Source organism: Lactuca saligna, chromosome 7 (genome assembly GCF_052625555.1).
Source record: "Lactuca saligna cultivar CGN05327 chromosome 7, ASM5262555v1, whole genome shotgun sequence".
Taxonomy (NCBI): domain Eukaryota; kingdom Viridiplantae; phylum Streptophyta; class Magnoliopsida; order Asterales; family Asteraceae; genus Lactuca; species Lactuca saligna.
This window is the reverse complement of record NC_136423.1, coordinates 165,076,618-165,102,905: the sequence shown is the minus strand read 5'-3', so window position 1 is coordinate 165,102,905 and position 26,288 is coordinate 165,076,618. Positions and strand designations below refer to the sequence as shown.

The following is a 26,288-nucleotide window of genomic DNA, read 5'->3' as shown; positions in this document are numbered from 1 at the left end:
ACTTTATGAAAACCCCCACAAAATTTAATATTTATTCACACTTTCTTGCCCTACCTTTACCAACACAACACTGCTGTAGTGATGTGAACCATGTTTGGATGGATCCTTGCATCAATTTTTGTCGTGCCTCGTTTCAATTTTTATAAAAGAATTTATCATACATAAGTAAGTTACAACATTTTTTTCTCAGTAACTTTAAAAAAATGAAAAATGATATTAAATTCACAATTAATAAATTACAAATTAAATAACTAAAAAGGAATCCCCATTATTTAGAAACTGAATTCAGAAATTTTGATATAGTATTGCAACACACGACAAACCACCTATGTTTGTTTATTTAAAATTTTAAGGGTAAATCAATAAATTCTAACTTTTGGCCTGACCATGATGTAACAACTTCAAACTTTATAAAGTAATAATTAAATGATGGTAATTTGTATGTTGAAATAGAAGTAATGTGTGTGACCGTGAGAAGACAAATAAATGGTATTGGTGAAGGTATTATGCATGATGGTAATTTGTATGTTGAAATAGATGTAATGTGTGTGAACGTGAGAAGATAAATAAATGGTTTGGTGAAAGTATTATGTCATTAGACTCCAGGGAGTCGAGCGCTAAGAATTCTCGTTGGGAGCTCGTTACGAAAGAAGAAAATCATCCCATGGTGCTCACCAGGAGGCTTGTGAGGTGCATTGCGCTACCAGATCAACGAGATAAGAGAGGAAATTGTCTTGGCTGTGATTGGTTATTAGACTTTTGTTCGGATCCCAATTTCGTTTTTTATCAAATTCAAAAAAAATGCTCCATTTAAAAAAAACATATGATATTTGCCCTAAAACGTTAACATTTCAAATTTTTATCTAACATTATAAATAAACATTACACTCTTAACATTTCACACACACAAAGGGAAACTCACCTGCACTGGCTGAACTTGCTGATGATCTCACTAGCTGCTGCCCGGCAACTCTCTGAACTCCTGCTCCCCTTGCTCCCCGAACTACCAATATCAAAGCAACACTGAGTCTAACTGACCCCTGAGAGACAACCAAGTCAACTCTGGTCAAAGTCAAAGTCCTGGTCAAGGTCAACCTCCCAGGTCAACCCTACTCGCCGAGTCAGTCCATGACTCGCCGAGTCTACCGATTTCTGAGTCCTGACCTGTCCAACTCACCGAGTCTCCACTCGACTTACTGATTCGAGTCTCAACTCGAAGGGTTTGGGGTTTCGTGACCTAACTCACTGAGTCCAAGAACAGACTCGTCGAGTACAAGGCAATCTTCATCTGACTCGACGAGTTGTTCATCCCACTCGTCGAGTTGCTCCTACTCTTCATGCTACTCGCCGAGTCCACTCAAAGGACTCGCCGAGTCCATTCAGATCTCCTTACATGCAGAGGACTTTTGAGTCATGCATGGACTCCAAACTGTAGATCTACCCTTCCCAAGCCTATTCCTCACGTAAATTTGCAAACTTTACGTGTAGAGAAGGAGATCTAGGCAAAATACACCATAAACTAGGGTTTAAGGCAAAGAGGCTCCATAATCAACTCAAGGGCTGATACTTTATGATTCTCAAGACCATAATATGCTTAGATCCGAAGTAGCAACTTCAGATCTGGCTTCTAACTCAAAAGGGGTAACTAATTATGGCTAGAAAACCCCCAAAACTCACAACCATACTAGATCTAAAGGAGAGAACGACTTAATACCTTCAATAACTTAGAAATTTTCCCCAATCTTTCGCTCTAAGGCCAATCCTTGAAGCTTCAATGATTCCCCTTCTTCTTTTTCCTTCAAATCACCCCAAAAATGGCTTGGAAGCTTGAATGAGCAACAATGGGGCTTAGGTTCGATGTTCTGAGTGAAAGAGGCAGTAAAGGAACCCTAGGGGAGAGAATGAGACGTTTAAATAGGCTCCAAGTCCCGAATTTAGGGTTTTCCTCGCACAGACCAGACTCGCCAAGTCCCCTTGGCCGACTCGCCGAGTCGGTCACTTACTCCTCGACCCGAATCCTGCTCGGACTCGCCGAGTTCCTCCTTTGACTCACCGATTCGCCCTTTAAAATTAGGGTTTTCTTTCATTTCTTTGCCTTCCAGACTTTGGGTGTTACAAAACGACCACCTCAGCAACCATCTGCCAACTTTGCAGACTTCAGATCTTAACAAATGCATACTTAGGTTCCTGATACTGGGTCAAACAGCCATGTCACACAAGACACATCGACCTTCGATCACCATGAACCTTACTACAGTGATGATTTCCTCCACGTTGGCAATGGTAATGGCTTACCTATCCTTCATGTCTATTCCACTAGTTTTCACTCACCCTCTAAAACCTTCTCTCTCCTAAATATTCTTCATGTTCCAGAAATCAAAAAAAAAATCTTCTTTCTGTTCAACGTTTTTGTCAAGATAATCATGTTTTCTTTGAATTTCACTCCTTGTTAGGAGTGTCAAACCCAACAAATAAATGGGTACGATATACTCCAAAATAATCCCACTATATTGCACTAAAAAGGTAGTACAAGGTAAGCAGGGTCGATCCACAGAGACACAGGACAATTAGTCTATACCTCTTTACACAAGGTACTATAATCACCAATAGTAAAAAGAGAGGGGGTTTTAGAATGTAATGATTAAACAAATAATTAAAAACATAAGCATTCAATTAAGTGCGTGAATTAAGTTCAGAATTTGTGAGGACTCCAACCCCATGTATGACAATTTAGCAATGTGACTCCAAGATGACACAATATTCGTTCAATTCTATCTAAGTTGGTACTTGAAAGTGCTAATAAGCTCTAACACTTCCCATTCACTATATTAATTAACCAAAACAAACTCTTTGATTAATCCTAACCTTATTAACCTAATCTAAACAAGCTCTTAGGATTAGATTATAAGATTGCATGAAGCTTTATGTGAATGTTCCCAACAACACTCAATACTCCTCATAAGCTCGGGAGTGTAAAAGTGTATGAATAAAATTTACACTAAATTCATTCAATAGAGATCAATTTAATGCTTGTTACTTATTCAATTTCACAAAACAATTACGGATTTTGTAAAAGAGATAACTTGAATGACCTAACCCTAATTCAAATGGCCAATAAGAATCATAATTAGAATCAAACATTCGATTGAAGCAAAATCAAATTCATTAAATAGAAATTAAGAACAAACATCATGTCATATGAATGAAGTCACTACCAAGAAGTCAAAACATGAAATTGGAGAAATTAGGGTTCTAGCCACACATGGCTAGAACAAGATCACAAGAATAAAAGATGGAATTAAAGTGCAGTTACAACTTACAAATACTATAAATAATGTTTCCAAATGATTGCTAATCAAACCCTTGCAAAAACCTTTGAAAATCCTCCTCCAATGGTGCTCTGGTATGTTCTCCCCCTGTCCCTATAATCCTCAACCCGTAATATGAAAGATAGAAAAACTGCCAAAAGTTGGTTTCTGGGTCGAACACGGCCCGTGTTAAAATAGGCTAAACTGACACGGGTCGTGTTCAGCATGGTCAACAGCTCCCATTTTGGTCAAACACGCCCCGTGTTGATTTTTCAGTGTAAATCAACACGCCCCGTGTACCTCTCTGACTCCAATTCCAAACTTGATTTTTCCAACTTTTTAGTTCTTCGTCGGATCGTCCCGAAATCTCCACCAATGCTTCCCGACACTTCCCAAAGCGCGTTCCAACCTCTGGTTTACCTGAAAAAGATATAAAAGTGTGCAAATAAGGTTGTTCTAGAGACTAAAATGAATATGATAAAATGCAAGGAAAAGGAAGAACAATTTTGCTAAATATATGCATAAAATGGGACAAAAAGGTGTGCAAAAAGGTGCACAAATAGCACCTAACAAATCTCCCCAAGCTTAGACCTTTCTTGTCCTCAAGAAAGAACAAGAACCGGACAACAGGACGATTTCTAGATGACAAAAAGAAAAACTTAGAACGAAAAGGGGATGAAGGATCCTAAAGGTTAAGAATGAATGCATGCAATGCAATGCCATGAAAATATGTTCAAAATGCACCTGAGAAACAAAATGAAGCAAAAGAAAAGAAAATTAAGAACAAACACAAAATATGTACTTTTGTAACTAAATAAAGGTACGATCAGACTTTACATCAATAGGGCTTCGATCATTGATACCTTGGCAACCATCCTGTTTCCTTCCACATATCACAGACTCTCAATGTGAGGAAGACCCGAAACGGTGTAACCCAATAATCCAACCAAAGTTTTATTTAATCTTTATACCTTACTAAGCTTTATGGGCGAAAATAACATAGTCCGGATTTCATGTCCTTAAGACTAAATGGCCAAGAATCAGAATCGACGCCTCCTTAAGAACCCGTCACGGTGAATCAGCTTTCGCTGAAACAGTGAGCCCACCCGAAGGGGCTCAGCTCCTATGCTTTCACTTTTTCGAGAGCCACAAGTATCATATCACACAGTTCTTCATTCGCCATAGTTGACTTGAGTTGGCTTTTGATTTGATTGAGCTTTGATTTGTACTTCGTTTTGAATTTGGATTCTTCAATCTTCATCTTTGGAATTTCTTTGGAATTTCTTTAGATTTCTTCGTTTTGGTATTTGAAATTCTGATTGGGGTACTGGATATGACAGTTGTACCCTTCCTTCATTCTCGACTGTGTGGGTCTGATACATAAGCTCTCTGTTACCGCGGGGGTAACGCGTGTCAACAAATAGGTCCGTGTTCTGTGGGTTCAGAGTTGTCGATAAAGATTCTTTTTAAACATTCAAAAGCAAATCATCCTAAAGCTGTTATTACCGCCCAAAAACGTTTCAATATAAAAAAAAATTATTATCTGAGGGTAGGGTCTCGAATTACGATATTTGGGTCCCCTAGTTATGACAGCTGATTCTATGCTTCCGGTAACAATCCGGTTGCTTCGGTATTTTTCATTTCATGGAGCAATTGTATGTAAAGAGTGTCATCATCTCGTACACTTTTTTTTTTGTCATATGAATGAAAATTTGAAAATAAGAGAAAATTTGAAAATAAGAAAATTTGAAAAATAAGAAAATTTGAAAAATTGAAAATAAGAAAATGCATGTATGAGAATGAGCGAACCTAAAATACAAGTCTACCCCTCCCCAAGCTTAAAGATAAGCATCGTCCCCGATGCTTGGAGAGGGTGGAACAACCTAAAACGGAGGTGGAGGAGGAGGATAGTAGCTAGGGTGTTGGGGACCTAGATGGAGGTGAGGGAGATCTAGATGGAGGTGATGGAGATCTAGGCTTCCGACGGCGGGCAGATGATTTGGTTTGTCTTGGTCTTTTGGAAGATGTAGCTTCCATAGTCAAGTTTGGGACAGATTAAAAGTCAACGGGTCAAAATGTCAAAAAGTCAACTGTTGACGGGTCCAGTCAACTTTGAACTTGGCCACCAAAATTTCGCGGGAAATTTGGTTTTCAAAGATTTCCAACTAAGAATCAAGTCCAAATAGACCACACTTTCAAGTATTTGACTCAAGAACACAAAATTCAAAGGTTAGGAGTTGGAAAGAATTTACCGAATCGTGTGTTGGATCGTGTTGTTCTTGATGGAAAAGATCTTCTTTAGCCTCCCCAAGCTTGCTCCTTTCAAGATTGGGACACTAAAACACCAAAATCAAGTGAGAATTTTCGGATCTAGGGTTTATCAAAACCCCCAAATCCACCATTAAAATGCAAGAAAATGGTGTTTAAGATGGAGAAGATGAAGTGTAGATGATGAAAATCAAACCTTTTTGTAGATGAAAGTCAAAATCTTGAAGAAATTGAAAGGTATTTGATGAAAATCGGACCTAAGGTTTTTGTTGGGAGAGAGGGGTTGTTAGGAAGTGAAAGTGGGGATAAATGAGGTCAAATCCCGATTTTTTTCTTTAAAAAGGGCCTGAACTGCTACGCGAACACGACCCGTGTCTCCCCAGGCTAAATTGACACGCCCCGTGTTGGGGGTTTATGCTGCGTTATGTACGAACACGACCCGTGTTGGGTCAAGGCCAAAAACAACACGACCCGTGTTGCTCTCTGGAAAAATTTGGGACTTTTTTGGACTAACACGACCCGTGTCATTTGCAGGCCAAAATGGGACACGACCCGTGTTGCTCTCTGGAAGATTTTGGGACTTTTTTGGACTAACACGACCCGTGTTTCATTAAGGCTAAGAGGGACACGACCCGTGTTGGTCCCTGGATGCTAATCCTCACTTTTTGAACTTGAAAATTCCCTCTCTTAGAAATGAAATACTTTTGCATTCCTAGGTCCGTTTGGTGATTTTAAATCATGATTGAATGCATTTGGAACATTGAAAACCAAAAACTTAAAGAAATAGAAATTGTTTTTAAGTAAAAGATAGAAATACCCCCGGGTTGTCTCCCAGTTAGCCGCCCTTGTTTTAAGTCGTTGGCTCGACTTTGTCCCCCAGGCGTGATTCATTCTTGGTATGTGGGGTTCTCCAACTCTTCTACCTCTTCATTCTTCACCTCAAATCCCTCATAAAACGGCTTCAACCTGTGACCATTGACTTTGAATGTTTTACCCGTTTGCTTGCTCGTGACTTCCACTGCACCATGGTCAAACACCCTTGTGACTACGAAAGGACCGACCCATCTTGATCTTAACTTTCCTGAAATTAGCTTGAATCTCGAGTGATAAAGCAACACCTTTTGTCCTTGTATAAAGGTCTTTCGGGAAATTGCTCTGTCATGATATGATTTTGTTTTCTCCTTATAGATCATGCTACTTTCGTATGCATCATTCCGAATCTCTTCTAGCTCTTGGATATCCAGTTTCCTTTTATGTCCCACCTCATCTTCAGTCATGTTGAATTTCTTTACCGCCCAAAAAGCTTTATGCTCAAGCTCAACTGGGAGATGACATGCTTTACCAAACACAAGCCGATATGGGGACATACCAATTGGAGTCTTAAAAGCAGTACGGTATGCCCATAAGGCATCATCTAGCCTTAAGCTCCAGTCTTTGCGGTTTGGATTGACTGTTTTCTCCAAGATACTTTTGATTTGTCTGTTGGAAACTTCTGCTTGTCCATTGGTTTGGGGATGGTAAGCCGTTGAGACTTTGTGTGTCACTCCATATCTCTTCAAAACAGCTTCTAGCATCCGATTGCAAAAATGGGTCCCGCGGTCACTTATGAGCGCCTTTGGTGTGCCAAACCGTGAGAAAATCTGTACCTTAAGGAAATCAACCACAACTTTTGAATCATTAGTACGGGTGGCCTTAGCCTCCACCCATTTGGACACATAGTCCACTGCTAACAAAATATAAGAGCAACCAAAAGATGATGGAAATGGTCCCATAAAGTCAATGCCCCATACATCAAAAATTTCACATACTAGAATAGGGGTAAGGGGCATTTGATTTCTAGAGCTTAAGGACCCGGATTTTTGGCATCTTTCGCAATGTGCACAAAGTACATAGGAATCATGAAAAATAGAAGGCCAAAAGAATCCGCTATCTAAAACTTTCCTAGCTGTCCTTTGGGGTCCAAAGTGACCACCACAAGCATAGGAATGACAAAAATTAAGGATAGATTGTACCTCTTTTTGCTCAACACACCTGCGAATTACTTGGTCCGCACAGTACTTCCAAAGGTAAGGTTCATCCCATATGTATCGTTTGGCTTCTTTTTTGATTTTGTCTCTTTGCCAACGGGATGAATCTGGGGGAAATTGACTTGTGACCAAGTAGTTGACGATATCTGCATACCATGGTGCCTCTTTGGCTGAAAATAGATTCTCATCCGGAAATGTGTCACAGATGGGTTTACCATCTTCGGGTGATACGATGCGACTTAGATGATCCGCAACCAGAGTTTCCTTTCCACTCTTGTCTTTGATCTCAATATCAAACTCTTGCAAAAGCAACATCCACCGTATTAACCTCGGCTTTGAATCTTTCTTTGTAAGAAAGTGTTTTATGGCTGCATGGTCCGAATATATGATCACTTTAGTTCCAAGGAGGTATTGTCGAAACTTCTCCAAAGCAAAGACAATAGCAAGCAACTCTTTCTCTGTTGTGGTGTAGTTGCCTTGTGCCCTATCAAGGGTCTTTGATGCATAGTAGATGACATGATGTGCTCGATCAACCTTTTGTCCCAAAACTGCCCCAACCGCGGTATTGCTAGCATCGCACATGATTTCGAATGGAAGATCCCAATTTGGCGGTTGAATAATGGGGGCGGATGTCAACAAATCTTTCAAAAGATCAAATGCCTTTTTGCATTCATCACCAAACTCAAAATCAGCCTCCTTTTGTAGAAGTTGACACATCGGTACCGTAATCTTGGAAAAATCCTTTATAAACCGCCGATGAAAACCTGCATGGCCAAGAAAAGAACGTACTTCCCGAACATTTGTCGGGTATGGTAAGCTCTTAATAAAATCTGTTTTGGCCTTGTCAACTTCTAAACCTTTCTGGGACACCACATGTCCAAGTATCAAGCCCTTGTCGACCATAAAATGGCATTTTTCATAATTAAGGACTAAGTTCGTGTCAATGCACCTTTGTAAGATTTTGGTGAGATTTTGCAAACATTCATTAAAAGAGTTTCCATAAATAGTAAAATCGTCCATGAAAACCTCTATGATATTTTCAACATATTCTGAAAATATGCTCACCATACATCTTTGGAAGGTTGCGGGTGCATTGCACAAACCAAAGGGCATGCGTCTATACGCAAAGGTGCCGAAGGGACATGTGAATGTGGTTTTCTCTTGGTCTTCCGGGGCAACCGGAATTTGATGAAAACCAGAGAAACCATCAAGGCAGCAGTAATTGGATTTCCCGGCCAATCGTTCTAACATCTGATCAATGAATGGCAAAGGGAAGTGGTCTTTGCGGGTGGAAGCATTCAGCTTTCTATAATCGATACAAACTCTCCACCCGTTTTGCACACGGGTGGGTACCAATTCCCCTTCGGAGTTTTTGACAACGGTAACTCCATCTTTTTTCGGGACTACTTGCACAGGACTCACCCACTTACTATCAGAAATAGGATAGATTACACCTGCATCCAAGAGCTTCATGATCTCCTTTTTGACCACCTCCATCATAGTTGGATTCAACCTCCTCTGTGCTTCACGGGTTGGCTTGAAGTCCTCTTCCATCAGTATTTTGTGCATGCATAATGATGGGCTCAACCCTTTTATATCCGCAATAGTCCAACCAATAGCCTCCTTATATTTCTTCAAAATTCCAACTAACTCTTTTTCTTCTTCTCGTGCCAGCTTAGTCGAAATTATCACCGGTAGTGTCTCTTCCTCTCCAAGATAGACATACTTGAGATGGTCGGGAAGAGCCTTCAACTCAAGAGTCGGCGGCTGTACTATAGATGGGAGAAGTTTCGGATTAGAACTTTTTAGCTTCATGCGGGGTGGTTCAACTCTCATTGGTTGTGCTTTCTCCAAGGAATCAATTACTTCGATCAATTCGTCTTCCAATGTGTACTTGTCAGCCAACTCTTTAATCCCTATCTTATCAAAGTGTTTGCTCAAGATGGTGGTTAGCACATCTTGGCTTGACATCTCAACGCAATCATTAGTACATGAATCAATAACATCTATGAAGTTTAAAGAATGAATATCGCTAGGATAACGCATAGCTTCAAAGATATTAAAGTTAATTACCTCACCATCGAATTCCATTGACAAAGTACCATTGGCTACATCTATTTTTGTTTTTGCGGTACTCATAAAGGGTCTCCCCAAAAGGATGGAGCTCGATTGTGGGGTGTTTTCATCACCCATGTCTAAAACATAAAAATCAGCGGGAAAAACGAGCTCATTAACTTGCACTAACACTTCCTCCAATACACCTTTCGGATGTACCAAAGACCGATCAGCAAGTTGAATGATAACTCCGGTTTTTTATAAAGGTCCAATTCCCATTGACTTATAACTTGAATAAGGTAAAACATTAATTGAGGCTCCAAGATCAAGCATGGCACGTGGTACAAAAAGGTTACCCATTTTGCAAGGAACCGTGAAAACACCCGGATCCTTGCATTTTTTTGGTAGCCGTTTTTGTAACACGGCTGAGACATTTTCACCAACCTTCACGGTTTGATTTCCTTTAAGCTTTTTCTTAGATGTGCAAAGTTCCTTAAGGAACTTAGCATATCTAGGAATTTGTGTAATTGCATCTAGAAGAGGGATATTGATTTCAACCTTTCGAAACATGGCCATGATTTCGTCATCTTCCCTTTCTCTTTTGGTGCTTGCCAGCCTTGAAGGAAATGGAGCTGGTGTGACTTTCACTTCAGATTCTATTAGCTTCTTGGACTTTGGATTACTCTTCTTTTCCTCTTCTTTGATAGCTTCTTCCACCTCAATCTCCTTCTCTTCTTCTTCTTCCTCCGGCATCTTTGGATTTTCATAGCTTTTCCCACCTCTTAATGTAATTGCACACGCATTGTGTTTTGGGTTCTTCTCCGTTTGAGATGGTAGCTTGCCTTGCGACTCCATCTTACTTACGGACTGAGCAAGTTGTGATACTTGTTGCTCCAAGCTTTTTATGCTCGCCTTGGTTTCTTGTTGAAAGCTTTGAGTACTTGTGGCAAGGCTTTTTACTATGTCTTCTAGGGACATATTTGAAGAACTCGCTTGGGGAGGGGGTTGTTGTGGATGCCTTGGTTGGAAATTTTGAGGTTGGAATGGTGGTCGTGGTTGATTTTGAGGAAATGGTGGTCTTGGTTGATATTGATGCGATTGATTGTGCTGATAGTTCCCTTGTTGATTGCCTCCCCACCCTTGATTATTGTTCCATCGTTGATCACCTCTTGGTTGCTCATAACCTCTTTGATTTGCCCCCGAATAGCCTCCCATGACTTTCACTTCTTCATAATCTTCCTCTTGGAGTTGTGGGCACATATCAGTTGGATGCCCCACTTGGGTGCAAATACCGCACGGGCGGGGTGTGGACTGCACACCTTTGTCTTTGGCCAACATCATGACTACTTTCGTGAGCTCGGACAACTGAGCTTCAATCTGAGGAGTTTGTACTTCTTTTACACCTCGGGGTGCATCCGTGTACCATTCTTCATCATGGCTTGAATGTTTGGAATCTTCAGCCATGTTCTTGATTAGATTTCGGATCTCAGTTGGGGTTTTATCGGGCAAAGATCCACCACTAGAGGCGTTAAGAAGCCTTCTTTCCATTGGGGTCATTCCTTCAATGAAATATTGGAGGAGTTGGTATTCGGTAATCCCATGCTTTGGGCATCGAGCACAAAGTTTCTTGAATCGATCCCAATATGCATGAAAAGCTTCTCTCTTGTGCTGCTTGATTCCAATGATTTCCCTCCGTAGGGCGGAAGCTTTCATCTCGGGAAAGTACTTATCCAAAAACAACCTTGCAAGATCTACCCAAGTAGTTACCGTCCCCGGTGGGAGGTCATAAAGCCAGTCTTTGGCCGCGTCTTGCACCGCAAAGGGGAATGCCCTAAGCTTGATTTGGTCCTCCGTGACATTGTGTGGTTTCATACCCACACATACTACATGGAACTCGGTGAGGAACTTGTGAGGATCTTCGTTCTCCAATCCTCTAAAAGTTGGGAGTAAATGGATAAGCCCGGATTTTAGTTCCAAGTTGGTGGCGGCTGGGTATGTGATGCAAAGAGGTTGTTGAGTCACCTCTTGTCTTGACCATTGGCGGAGGGTTTGTTCGGGTGGTGGGTTTGGAGGTGGATTTCCTCCAGGGATGTCTGCCATGGCTTGAGAAGTGGGTGATGTTTCTGTAGGCGAAGTGTTTAGGATATTATGAATAGGTGAAGAAGGTGAAGTGGTATTGTTGGGTGAAGATGGTTGTGATGAGAGTGAGAGACTTTCTGTTTCTGATGTGGATACACTTGAGAGGGGTATGTCCTCCCAAATGTTGATGACCGGGGGAGTAGATGATGAAGAAGTCCCGGAACCCGGTTGCCTCTTACGAAGCTTGGCTTGCTTCCTTAACTTCTTTGCAGTCTTCTCTATCTCCGAATCAATTGGCAATGGCGTACCTGTACGAAAAGATCTAGGCATAAACAATTAGTAACATCGTGTCCCCGGCAACGGCGCCAATTTGTTAGGAGTGTCAAACCCAACAAATAAAGGGGTACGATATACTCCAAAATAATCCCACTATATTGCACTAAAAAGGTAGTACAAGGTAAGCAGGGTCGATCCACAGAGACACAGGACAATTAGTCTATACCTCTTTGCACAAGGTACTATAGTCACCAATAGTAAAAAGAGAGGGGGTTTTAGAATGTAATGATTAAACAAATAATTAAAAACATAAGCATTCAATTAAGTGCGTGAATTAAGTTCAGAATTTGTGAGGACTCCAACCCCATGTATGACAATTTAGCAATGTGACTCCAAGATGACACAATATTCGTTCAATTCTATCTAAGTTGGTACTTGAAAGTGCTAATAAGCTCTAACACTTCCCATTCACTATATTAATTAACCAAAACAAGCTCTTTGATTAATCCTAACCTTATTAACCTAATCTAAACAAGCTCTTAGGATTAGATTATAAGATTGCATGAAGCTTTATGTGAATGTTCCCAACAACACCCAATACTCCTCATAAGCTCGGGAGTGTAAAAGTGTATGAATAAAATTTACACTAAATTCATTCAATAAAGATCAATTTAATGCTTGTTACTTATTCAATTTCACAAAACAATTACGGATTTTGTAAAAGAGATAACTTGAATGACCTAACCCTAATTCAAATGGCCAATAAGAATCATAATTAGAATCAAACATTCGATTGAAGCAAAATCAAATTCATTAAATAGAAATTAAGAACAAACATCATATCATATGAATGAAGTCACTACCAAGAAGTCAAAACATGAAATTGGAGAAATTAGGGTTCTAGCCACACATGGCTAGAACAAGATCACAAGAATAAAAGATGGAATTAAGTGCAATTACAACTTACAAATACTAGAAATAATGTTTCCAAATGATTGCTAATCAAACCCTTGCAAAAACCTTTGAAAATCCTCCTCCAATGGTGCTCTGGTATGTTCCCCCCCTGTCCCTATAATCCTCAACCCGTAATATGAAAGATAGAAAAACTGCCAAAAGTTGGTTTCTGGGTCGAACACGGTCCGTGTTAAAATAGGCTAAACTGACACGGGTCGTGTTCAGCATGGTCAACAGCTCCCATTTTGGTCAAACACGCCCCGTGTTGATTTTTCAGTGTAAATCAACACGCCCCGTGTACCTCTCTGACTCCAATTCCAAACTTGATTTTTCCAACTTTTTAGTTCTTCGCCGGATTGTCCCGAAATCTCCACCAATGCTTCCCGACACTTCCCAAAGCGCGTTCCAACCTCCGGTTTACCTGAAAAAGATATAAAAGTGTGCAAATAAGGTTGTTCTAGAGACTAAAATGAATATGATAAAATGCAAGGAAAAGGAAGAACAATTTTGCTAAATATATGCATAAAATGGGACAAAAAGGTGTGCAAAAAGGTGCACAAATAGCACCTAACACTCCTCTTTTTTTGTTGTTAAGGACAAGCTCACATGCACCACCCTCCTCACCGGTCCAAGTAACAACGGACTCTATTCCATGCGTCTCCCACAATTTTGCAATCTTCCGAAAGTCGCTTTTACAGCTATTCGTGTTTCTCCAGACATTTGGCACCAAAGACTTGGATATCCGCACTCCTAGCTTTTAAATACTAATCTCTCTAGATTTAGTCTTCCAGTTTGCAATAAAAATTCTGTTTCTTTTTGTAATTCTTGTCATATTGGCAAATCGTCCAAATTACATTTGTCTTCCTCAAATTTTAAGAGTAATCATTTTTTAGATTTAATTGTGTGTGATGTATGGGCCCCGCCCCAATCCCTTCCATTCATGGTCATCACTATTTTTTATTGTGCATTGATAATTACTCTAAATATATGTGGTTCTTTCCGTTGAAACAGAATTCGGATGTGTTAGGCGTTTTTAAACAGTTTACCATCATGATCGAACGTCAATTTAGTACCAAAATTAAATCTGTCCAAACCGACTGGGGTGGGGAATTTCGAAATCTATCACAATTTCTCACCTCTCTTGGGATTATTTACCGACTTTCATGCCCCCACACAAGTTAACAGAACGGCGTTGTTGAACACTGCCACCGGCATGTGGTCAAAACCGGCCTCACCCTTCTTTTACAATCCGGGGTTCCGTATAAGTATTGGCACTTTGCTTATGACACCGCTGTTTATCTCATTAATCGGATGCCCTCACGGAACCTTGCTAACAAATCTCCCTTTGAATACCTGTTCACACGGAAACCTGACTATTCATTCTTACGGGTCTTTGGTTCACAATGTTTTCCTCATATTAGACCCTATAACAAGCACAAGATGGATTTTCGGTCCATAGCCTGTGTTTTTCTCGGCTATAGTCCATCACATCATGGCTATCGGTGTCTAGATATCACCACCGGACGAATTTACATTGTCCGACATGTTCATTTCAACGAACAACACTTCCCCTGTCAGTCCGAAACATCTGGTCACCAAATTCCTAAACCATCACCACCAGATCCTTACGTATCTAGCTACCCTACTGATCAAGCTCCCATCGATACGCCATCAGCAAACATACCGCTTCGTACCTACGTTCGCCAATGTCGGTAAACCCCCATACCATCTACAACACCCGGTTTTATCAACGAACCCGTCGACGAACCAACAGCTCCCACTGCTGAACCCGTCACCACTACACCGCCTACTGCTGAACTGGTCACTGCTCAACTGGTCGCTGCTGAAACGATCACGACAGCCACGTTAAGTCAGGCTCGTCCCGCGAATCTGCGTCCCAATCCAAAACCACGGGTTCCTTATGACCCAGCAGCATATCACACTTCAGTACCTAGCAAAATTGAGCCTTCGTCATTCTCTGTTGCTAATCAATCTCCCCAATAGCGGAAAGCCATGGCTGAAGAATATAATGCGCTTATGCGCAATGGCACTTGGTCCTTAATCCCTGCTATTAAGCATGCCAATATTGTTGACTGTAAGTGGGTCTACAAAATTAAGAGAGATCAATCAGGTGTTGTCAAATGTTACAAAGCTAGACTCGTTGCCAAAGGTTTTCATCAACAACCTGGTATTTATTACCATGAGACGTTTAGCCCTGTCATCAAATTTACAACCGTTAAAGTTGTTCTTTCTCTTGCAGTCTCACAATGTTGGCCTCTTCGTCAATTGGATGTTTAAAATGCATTTCTTCACGGTGATCTGACAGAGACTGTTTATCTTCGACAACCACCTGGCTTTACGGATCCGAAACATCCGAATCATGTATGTCGTCTTCACAAATCCCTCTACGGGCTCAAACAAGCACCATGGGCCTGGTTTCATCATCTCTCACGAGCACTGGTCTCTCTTGGTTTTCGGGGATCCAAAACCGATCCTTCCTTGTTCATATACTCCTCTGGCGGCACCCTTTTGTACATGCTTGTTTATGTGGATGACATCTGTAACGACCCAATTTTTCACGTCCAAAAATTCATTTTTAAAACTTTACTTAGAAAACACTAATAATTAAAACATTGTTTAATTAAACCATTTCAGATCTAAAACCCAAATTTGAAATCCACAACATGTAAACAACCAAAATATGAGAGTATCAATCCCAGAATAAACTCATAACTGCGGAAACAAGAGTGTGTGTGATATGTTGCTATCGCGCCGGCTCCTTTCCCTTAGCTGAAGAGGTACCTGAAACCAAAACTGAAAACCGTAAGCACGAAGCTTAGTGAGTTCCCCTAATGTACCACATACCATATAATCACATAACATACATAAATTGTCAGGCATATATGGGTGCCCAACCTACCCCTTCGGTCCTCTCGACCGGATGCTGCCTAGCATATCTGGGTGCTGGCCTCCCCTTCGGTCCTCTCGACCGAATACTGCCTAGCATATCTGGGTGTTGGCCTCCCCTTCGGTCCTCTCGACCGGATACTGCCTAGCATATCTGGGTGCTGGCTTCCCCTTCGGTCCTCTCAACCGGATACTGGGGACTATTTCACCCCCATACTACTACCACATAACACATATATCACATAGTCTATCTAGCATGGCTGGGCATGACCGCCCCTTCAGCCCTATCGACCGGTATTCTGGGGGACTGTCTCCCCCTACTGTCACTAACACATAAACATAACACAGGTAGTAGCAACCCCTAGATGAATATCACAAAGACAATCATCTAATCATACATCTCCTACTGGTGGGTCGGCATTGTGGCCTTAGACCCACCGCTACTGGAAGGTAACTCACCTCGAAGTAGCTGCTGAACTGATTGGAAACTGACTGTCTACTGCTGCTGCTGCTCCGGACGTCCTCCGGCTATAAATCCCACAAAACGATCAGTCAAACACTGCTAGATGTTCTTATGGTAAAATGACCCTTTTACCCTCGATCAGGTCGAAATCCAAGTCAAAGTCAACTTCCAGTTGACTGGACTCGCCGAGTCCACGAGCAACTCGCCGAGTCCTTCCCTTACTAATCCGGTCCCACTGGCCAAGTCCCTCTCCCCACTCACTGAGTCACCCTTGACTCACCACTCGGGACTATGGGGCCGACTTGAGTACACTCAATAAGGACCTCAATCACCTCAACCACAGAGACTTTATGCTACTAGGATGTCTTAAAGGTCCAAATCCGAAGTCCTTGCAGAACATTAACCATAAACACATAGAGATTTAGGTTCTTAGGGCTTAAAACCTCTTTTAGGGACAAGAAAGGGGGGTTTGGAAACGACCCAAAAACATGACCCAAAAATTTTCGTTTTTCCATATAATCAAAACCATAATATAAGTATCATAACATAAAACATACGCGATGTATCCCCAAAACATAATAAAATATTGTGCGGAAAATTGTATCATACAACATCAATCCAAAACCATCAAAAGACATCCCCAGGATAAAAGCTATGCTGTGGTGTGTGCGATGCTGTCACCCCGAGCTCTTCCCTTTGCTTGCGGAAGTACCTGAAACCAAACTGAAACTGTAAGCACGAAGCTTAGTGAGCTCCCCCAAACTACCACATACCATACAATAACATATAAACACATATTGGGCCTTGCCCACTGCATCGGGCCGAAGCCTGGAAACTGCATCGGACCGAGGTCCGGAACTGATTGGGACCTTGTCCCCTGCATCGGACCGAAGTCCGGAACTAACTGCATCGGACCAAAGTCCGGAACTGGCTGCATCGGACCGAAGTCCGGAACTGACTGGGACCTTGTCCCCTGCATCGGACCGAAGTCCGGAACTAACTGCATCGGACCGAAGTCCGGAACTGACTGGGACCTTGTCCCCTGCATCGGACCGAAGTCCGGAACTAACTGCATCGGACCGAAGTCCGGAACTGACTGACTGAACATGGCATAGCATAACACATCAACTAGCATAACACATATACGACATGCTACATCGGGCCGTGGCCCGGAACACAATACTTAACACATAAAACATAGCACACAAATCCTGTTTGAACCTCGAAGGCATCGAACATACTAACTACTGCATCGGACCTAAATCCGGAAACTACTGTTAACTGAACGGGCCGGCATTGTGGCCTTAGACCCGTTCCTACCGGAAGGAAACTCACCTCGTAAGCTGGCTGCTGAGTGTGTGGCTCGGAAAGCTAACGGCGGCTGCTCCTGAATCTCCTCGGCTACAAATCCATAAACACACTCAATCAAATACTAAACACTGCGCTTGGGGTAAAATGACTCTTTTACCCTCGGTCAAAGTCAACTCTCCTTTGGGCTGACTCGCCGAGTTGGGCCACCCAACTCGCCGAGTCCTACTCTCACTTTTCACTTTTACTCACTGCTACTCGTCGAGTCTGGCATCGACTCGACGAGTACCCTCTTGATCCAAGAACTCAGACAATCTTCATCCGACTCGCCGAGTCGTATGAACAGACTCGACGAGTTGTTCTTGATCCCAAGAAGATTGCCTTGGACTCGCCGAGTTGATGAACAACTCGCCGAGTCCCTCCATCACTGAGTTCACCCTCAACTCGCTGAGTCCACTCTCTAACTCACCTCGTACACTCGACACTGATAAAACTAAAGAACTCGGGACTCGCGACCCAACTCGTCGAGTCGTTCTTCCGACTCGCCGAGTTGCCGCCATGCAACTGATTTTTACTCGATTTTGTTTGAATCCAATGCATACAATTGATAGATATGAGTCCAATAAGCTGATTTACCACGTAAAGTTTCCAACTTTACGTGTACAACCTCATGAATAAGGGAAATAAGGCTAAAAGATGCACAAAATGGGTAGATCTATGGTTATCATGCAATATAACTCCAAAAAGACAGTAGATCTGGGCTCTACAACACCCCAACATTCAGATCCATAGCTATTTCGACTTAATAAGACGTTCATGCAAGTGTAAGGCTTGGAACAAGCATCAACTAGCTCTTAGGAGAGCTCTAATGGAAGTTTAAAGCATATAACAAGATGGAACTCCGAAAATACCTCAATTAACTCTGATTTGGCCTTGGATCTTTGCACTACAACACTTCTCCTTGCTTCTTCCTTCTTCTCCTTCTTCACACCTTCAAAAAATGGCACCAAAACACATATAAGCTCTTCAAGGGAGGTTTAGGGTTCTAACACTGCGTTCTCAGGGTGAGGGAGGCGAGGATGGGGGCTATAAGGTGGTATAAATAGTGGGCAACCCGGGGATTTTAGGGTTTCACCCAGACAGATGGACTCGCCGAGTCAGGGATATGGACTCGCCGAGTCCCCGGCTCACGCGTGCCCTCAGGCGCGACCCTACTCGGCGAGTCAGGCTAGAACTCGCCGAGTCCCTCTTGAAAAACTCACTATAATTACCAATAAATCAACATACCGGGAACGGGTCGTTATAGGTTTAATGAACTAAGGGTCAAGGTAGGGACTTTTCTACCTGAATAGAAGCCTTTCACAGAGTATATTCCGGATCTTCTTCCCTTCTTGCACTCTTCAACCTTCTCCTTCTTCTCTTAAGCTCCAAACCACCTTCAAAATGCTAAAAATCACCCACAAGGACACAAAGGGGGCTAGGGTTTCGTTCTACAGATTTCTGGGAGTGCTAGGGGTTGTGGAGGCTGGGTTAGATCGTTTAAATAGGGTGCAAACACCCGGGTTAGGGTTTTAGTCCAGACAGGGCCTACTCGCTGAGTCCCACGACCCTACTCGCCGAGTAGCCAGAGTTGATCCCGTGACTAGACCTGCTTCTACTCGGCAAGTTAGTCCTTCAACTCGCCGAGTCCAAGGTTAAAATGCAATACATAAGGAGAGTTAATAATCAAGAATACATACCAGGAACCAGGTGCTACAACATCATCCTTACGGGTAACAATCCTACTGCCATTAACAACATTGTCAACCGATTGAGTACAACCTTTGCAGTTCAGGATATGGGTCCTCTCTCTTATTTTCTTGGGATAAAGGTGACTAAACAAGGACCTGATCTTAGTCTATCCCAAAGAAAGTACATCTTGGAAATTCTTCAAAAAGCTGGACTATCTCATTCTAAACCTGTTGACACCCCCATTACCACAACCGCTAATTTAGCTCTTGGGGACAGTCCGCCATTTGAGAATTCTGTACGATATCGTCAGGTCGTTGGGGCTCTACAATATGCAACTTTATCTAGGCCAGACATTAGTTATGTTGTCAACAAAGTTTGCCAATTCATGCATTCTCCAACAGAGAACCATTGGTCAGCGGTCAAGCGCATCATTTGTTACTTACAAGGCACTGTTAATCACGGCCTTCGCTTCCTGCGCAACCTAGACTCCATGTTGCATGCTTATACTGATGCACACTCTCCTTCTCTGCATGTGTACTCTGATGCAGACAGGGCTGGTTGTCCAGATGACCGTCGATCCACCGGGGGATTTGCTATATATCTCTGGAGGTATCGCCTTGAACATGTGGGAAGGAGGCTTCGGAGATTGCAGAGATGATCAACACGCGAACGTGTGCATCATTCAAGATCCAGATATCATAATCTGGATTCTGTTGAGTTTTGGGTTGTGCTTCGGTGGATACACCTGGTAGTGTTTGAGATGGACATGGAAGAGAGCCATCAACGTATTGGAAAAGATTGTTTGTGATAAGAAACGGCTAGATCATTGTAACGACCCAATTTTCATGTCCAAAAATTTCATTTTAAAATATTACTTTAGAAAACATTAATAAATAAAAACATTGTTTGATCACACCATAACACATCGCAAACCATGTTTTAAAAGTCAAACCATACATCCCATCAAATATCAGAGTACAATCCCAGTGAATCTCGTAAATGCGGAAACCGAAGAGTGTGTGTGTGTGACATGCTGCTACCGCGCCGGCTCCTTTCCCCTAGCTGAGGAGGTACCTGAAACCAAAACTGAAACCGTAAGCACAAAGCTTAGTGAGCTCCCCCATAATACCCCATACCATACAAGCATTTAACATATAACATACAATTAGGAGATACGGGCCTCGCCTACACTCGTGAAGATACGGGCCCCGCCCACACCTCACTTTCTGAGAGATACGGGCCCCGCCCACACTCGTGAAGATACGGGCCCCGCCCACACTTCGCTACCTGGGAGATACGGGCCTAGCCCACACTCCATTCTCGGAGAGATACGAGCCCCGCCCACACTCAACCGCCAACTCATATAATACAAGTATCGCACAGACAACAAGTGTAAACAGTTCTATCATGCTGGTATATAACACAATCAACTCAACTAATAGATACGGGCTCGGCCCACACTATAATACTAACGTCTCATCTATACGGGCCGGCCTTGGTGCCTTAGACCCGTTACTACTGGAAGGAAACTCACCTATAAATAGCTGTTGGTCTGTGTGGGAATTGATCACCTACTACTGCTGCTGCTGCTCCGGAAACTCCCCGGCTGTAATTCCCACAATATACTTAATCATACACTGCTAACTGTCCTTTGGGTAAAAAGACCATTTTACCCCTGGTCTAGCCCTAAGTCAAATCGAAGTCAACTTTTAGTTGACCCAACTCGCCGAGTGGATCTCCACTCGCCGAGTCCCTAGCAAACTATTGTCCTGGGTCCCTGATTCTACTCGTCGAGTTGGGCTATGACTCGACGAGTTCATCTTCTAAACTGTCATTCAACTCCTTCATCCTACTCGCTGAGTTGTATGAACAACTCGTCGAGTTCATCTTCATCCGAAGAACACATATGCTAAGACTCGCCGAGTTGTATGAACAACTCGCCGAGTTTGTTCTTGATCTATGAAGATTGCCTTGGACTTGCTGAGTCAGGGCATTGACTCGCCGAGTCCTATCATGAGTGAGTTTAGCTTCCAACTCACCGAGTCACCCCCTGTGACTCACGGCTCAACTCGATACATCTTAAAGGGACCGGTTCAGTGACTCGCGACCAGACTCGTCGAGTCACATATATGACTCGCCGAGTCGCAGCCATGCATCCATCAAATACACCGATTTGCTCGATTCCAGTCCATGCCATTCACAGATCTGGGCTTCTAGGATACAATTCACACGTAAAGTTTCCAACTTTACGTGTAGATATTCACCAATATGGATTTTAAGGCTCAAAGTGCACCAAAAGAGGTAGATCTAGGGCTTTCATGCAATATGACCCCATAAAGGCAATAGATCCAAGCTCCAGGGACTAAATCATGCCTAGATCTAAAGGCTAACAACTTATTATCACCCACAAAGCACAAACAAGCTTGGGGAAGAGCCCAAGAAGGACTCCAATGAAGCAAAAAGGGATTACAAGCTTGAAAACAGAGGGGAAACGAGCTATACCTCAAGGAATATGTTGAAATGACACAAAGATGCCTGATCTCCTTCTCCTCTTCTTGATCTACACCTCTTTCTCCTCAAAACCTTCAAGAACACACCAAGAGCACTTCAATCTCTCAAGGAATTAAGGGAAAACGATGTTGGGGAGTTCTGGGGGGTGAATGGGGACGAGTTGGGGCGGAATGAGGGTTTAAATAGGGTGCAAACCCTTGAAACTTAGGGTTTCATCCAGCAGCGGTGACTCGCCGAGTCCAGGATATGGACTCGCCGAGTCGCCCACTTAAACGTGTCCTGAGTCTCGCCCCTACTCGGCGAGTCGGACCTTATGACTCGCCGAGTCCAAGGCTAAAATAGGGCAATGCTCAAATAAAATTCACATACCGGAAACCAGGTGCTACAAATCTCCCCCACTTATTTTAGACTTCGTCCTCGAAGTCTGCTGCCTGGTCCTGAAACAGCTCGGGGTAATGCTCCATCATCTCGTCCATTGGTTCCCAAGTCCATTCCGAACCCTTGCGGTGCTGCCATTGCACCTTTACTAGTTCTACCCTCTTGTTTCTCAAAGCCTTTGTCTTTCTGTCAAGTATTGCGACTGGGCGCTCAATGTAATTCAAGCTGTCATCAACCTGAATATCCTCCAATGGTACTACTGTTGAATCGTCCACCAGGCACTTCCGCAGCTGCGAAACATGAAAGGTGCTGTGGATCTGACTGAGCTCGGCTGGCAGATCCAGCCTATACGCCACCTTGCCCACCCGGGCTGCGACCCTGAACGGCCCGATGAATCTTGGGCCCAACTTGCCCCGCTTCCTGAATCGAATGACACCTTTCCAAGGCGACACTTTCAGGAGAACCATATCCCCGACTTGGAACTCCAAGTCGGATCGACGCTTATCGGCGTAGCTTTTCTGCCGACTCTGTGCAGTCTGGAGTCTGCTCCGAACCTGCTGGATCCTCTCGGTCGTCTCTAGCACCACCTCGGTGCTTCCCATGACTCTCTGGCCAACTTCACCCCAACATATCGGGGTTCTGCACTTCCGCCCATACAACATCTCGAACGGTGGTCGGTCAATACTCGCGTGATAGCTGTTGTTGTAGGAGAACTCAGCCAAGGGAAGATAGGTATCCCAGCTACCACCGAAATCCAACACACACGCCCGCAACATGTCCTCCAAAGTCTGGATGGTCCGCTCACTCTGACCATCTGTCTGCGGGTGAAAGGCGGTGTTGAAATGCAGACGAGTGCCCAACTCGTCATGGAATTTCTTCCAAAATCTGGAAGTAAAACGCACATCCCTGTCATATATTACCGATACTAGCACTCCATGCCGTGCCACAATCTCCCTGATATAGATGTCGGCCAATTTTTCGGCCGATATGCTCTCCTGTATTGGAATAAAGTGAGCACTCTTGGTCAATCTATCCACGATGACCCAAATCGAATCCACTCCACGTGCGGTCCTGGGAAGCTTTGTGATAAAATCCATCGTGATATCTTCCCATTTCCACAGTGGGATGTCCAACGGCTGCATCTTGCCATGCGGTCTCTGATGTTCGGCCTTGACCTTCCTGCAGGTCAAACACCGCTCGACGTACCATGCCACACCCCGCTTCATGCAAGGCCACCAGTAATCCGGACGAAGATCCCTATACATCTTCGTCGCCCCGGGATGAATAGAAAATCGGGACTTGTGTGCCTCCTCCATCAAAATCTGACGCACGCCACCGTGATACGGCACCCACACCCTACGGTGTAGTGTCAAAAGTCCTCTGCCATCATAATCAAAGGAGGAAACCTGACCCACCACACGCTCGCTCTTCCGATGCTCCTCCTTGATAGCCTCCTGTTGAGCCTCCCGAATCTGCTCCAAAAGGGGAGTCACCACGGTCATCCTCAAGCAAACGTCCCTGATCGGCACCGTCTTGCGGCTAAGCGCATCGGCCACCACATTAGCCTTCCCCGGGTGGTAAAGGATCTCGCAATCATAATCCTTCACCACGTCCAACCACCACCGCTGCCTCATATTCAGATTCGGCTGGTCCATGAGGTACCTCAAACTCTTGTGGTCCGTGTAGATGGTACACTGAACCCCGTAGAGGTAATGTCGCCAAATCTTGAGGGCAAAGACCACCGCCCCCAACTCCAAATCGTGCGTCGGGTAGTTCGCCTCGTGAGGCTTGAGCTGCCGCGAAGCGTAGGCAATGACATGCCCCCTCTGCATCAGAACTGCGCCCAACCCCGAAATGGACGCATCGCAGTAAACCACAAAATCCTCTACGCCCTCAGGCAGGGCTAGGATCGGTGCCTCGCACAATTTCTGTCTCAGCATCTCAAACGCAGCCTGCTGCTCGGGTCCCCACCGAAAGACCACGGCTTTCTTCGTCAGTCGTGTCAGGGGTACGGCTATCTTGGAGAAATCTTGGATAAATCTCCGATAGTAGCCTGCCAATCCCAGGAAGCTCCGAATCTCAGATGGAGACTTCGGGACCTCCCATCTCATCAAGGCCTCGACCTTGGCCGGATCAACCAGAATCACGTTCTGGTTGACGAGGTGTCCAAGGAATTGCACCTCGCGCAACCAAAACTCACACTTGGAGAACTTGGCATACAAGTTCTCCCTCCTCAGGGTCTCCAATACCTCCCTCAGATGCTCCTCGTGTCCCTCCCGAGTCTTGGAATAGACCAAGATATCATCGATAAAGACTATCACAGACCGATCCAGCATCGGTCTACACACGCGGTTCATGAGGTCCATGAACGCGGCAGGAGCATTGGTGAGCCCAAACGGCATCACCACGAACTCATAATGACCATAGCGCGTCCGAAACGCGGTCTTCTGCATATCCTCCTCCCTGACCCTCATCTGATGATAGCCCGAACGCAAGTCAATCTTGGAGAACCAAGATGCTCCCTGAAGCTGGTCAAATAGGTCATCAATCCTCGGAAGCGGGTATCGGTTCTTCACCGTTACCTTGTTCAGCTCCCGATAATCTATACACATCTGATGCGACCCGTCCTTCTTCCTTACAAACAGAATCGGGGCTCCCCAGGGTGAACTGCTCGGACGAATAAATCCCTTGTCTAGCAGCTCCTGCAGCTGCGTAGACAACTTCTGCATCTCGGGAGGAGCCAACCGATACGGTGCTTTGGCTATCGGAGCCGCACCGGGAATGAGGTCAATCCTGAACTCCACCTGTCGCTCCGGAGGTATCCCAGGTAGTTCCTCCGGGAAAACATCTGCAAAATCTCGAACCACTAGGACCTGCCTCATGGTCGCCTTACCCGCCTCCCGGGTATCCACCACATACGCGACATATCCCGCGCATCCCTGCTGAAGGTAGCGCCTAGCCCTCGCTGCTGAACATACAGTGGGTCCACACTGCGGCCGTTCACCATGAATCACTAACTCTCCCCCGCTTGGGGTCCTGACTCGCACTAGCTGCTGCGCGCAATCTATCACTGCCCCATTAGGGCACAACCAATCCATACCAATAATCACCTTGTTCCCACGCAACGGGATGGGAACCAAGTCTACCAGGTAACGCTCCTCAAACAGTCGCAGAACACAATCTCGCAACACCATCGATGCTCGCACCGATCGATCGTCAGCAATCTCTACCTCTAACGGGCAATCTAACTCACCTGAAGTCTCATGAAATCTCTTGCTAAGAGCAAGAGAAACGAACGATCGGGATGCACCCGAGTCGAACAATACCTGAACCGGGATGCCGTTCACATGGAATGATCCTAATACACATGTATACACACGGAGCACATATCAATACCATAACATCATAAAACAAAAGATAGAAGGAAAGAATCATACCCGTCACCACATCGGGCGCGGCGCGTGTCTCCTCGGCAGTCAACTGAAATGCCCGACTCCTCACCACTGGAGCCTCTGCCTTGCCCTGCCGACCATCCGTGATCCGCAGGGTCGCTGGAGCCGGCGCCTTCACTGGCGCTGCAACTGACAACTGGGGGCAATTGGCCTTCTTGTGGCCCCTCTGGTTGCAGTGAAAACACAGCAACTCGGATGTCTGAATAGCTGAAGCTGGGGCAGTACAATCCCTGCTAAAGTGCCCTGACTTGCCGCACTTGTAGCAGCCTCCTGATCCCATCCTACATATCCCCACGTGCGTCCTGCCGCATTTCCCGCAGTGGCTCGATCCTGAATGACCTTTCGGTCTACCGTCTGATCCCTTGGGCTTCTTCCCCGAAGCCCCTCCTGCCTGACCGTCCTCTAGTTTCCGTTTCTGGATGTGCTCCAAATCTATCTCCCTCTCCCTAGCCCTGGCAATCATAGAGTCCAGGGTAGGGCAAGCCGAAAAGCTAACATGCTCCCGGATGTCAGCTCGTAGCATATCATGGTAACGAGTCCTCCTCATATCCTCGTCACCGGCATACTGGAG

General features: G+C 44.2%; 1 protein-coding gene across 1 annotated transcript; it reads right to left on the bottom strand.

Moving 5' to 3' along the window:
* Positions 1-9,916: 9,916 nt before the first annotated feature.
* LOC145007424 (uncharacterized) lies at positions 9,917-12,067 on the bottom strand. Its single transcript, XM_078966362.1, has one exon. The coding sequence runs from the start codon at positions 12,065-12,067 to the stop codon at positions 9,917-9,919; it is 2,151 nt and encodes a 716-aa protein (XP_078822488.1).
* Positions 12,068-26,288: the final 14,221 nt, after the last annotated feature.

Excerpts from the sequence above, each read along its gene's own strand:
- LOC145007424 (XM_078966362.1), bottom strand. The coding sequence starts at position 12,067 with ATGCCTAGATCTTTTCGTACAGGTACGCCATTGCCAATTGATTCGGAG.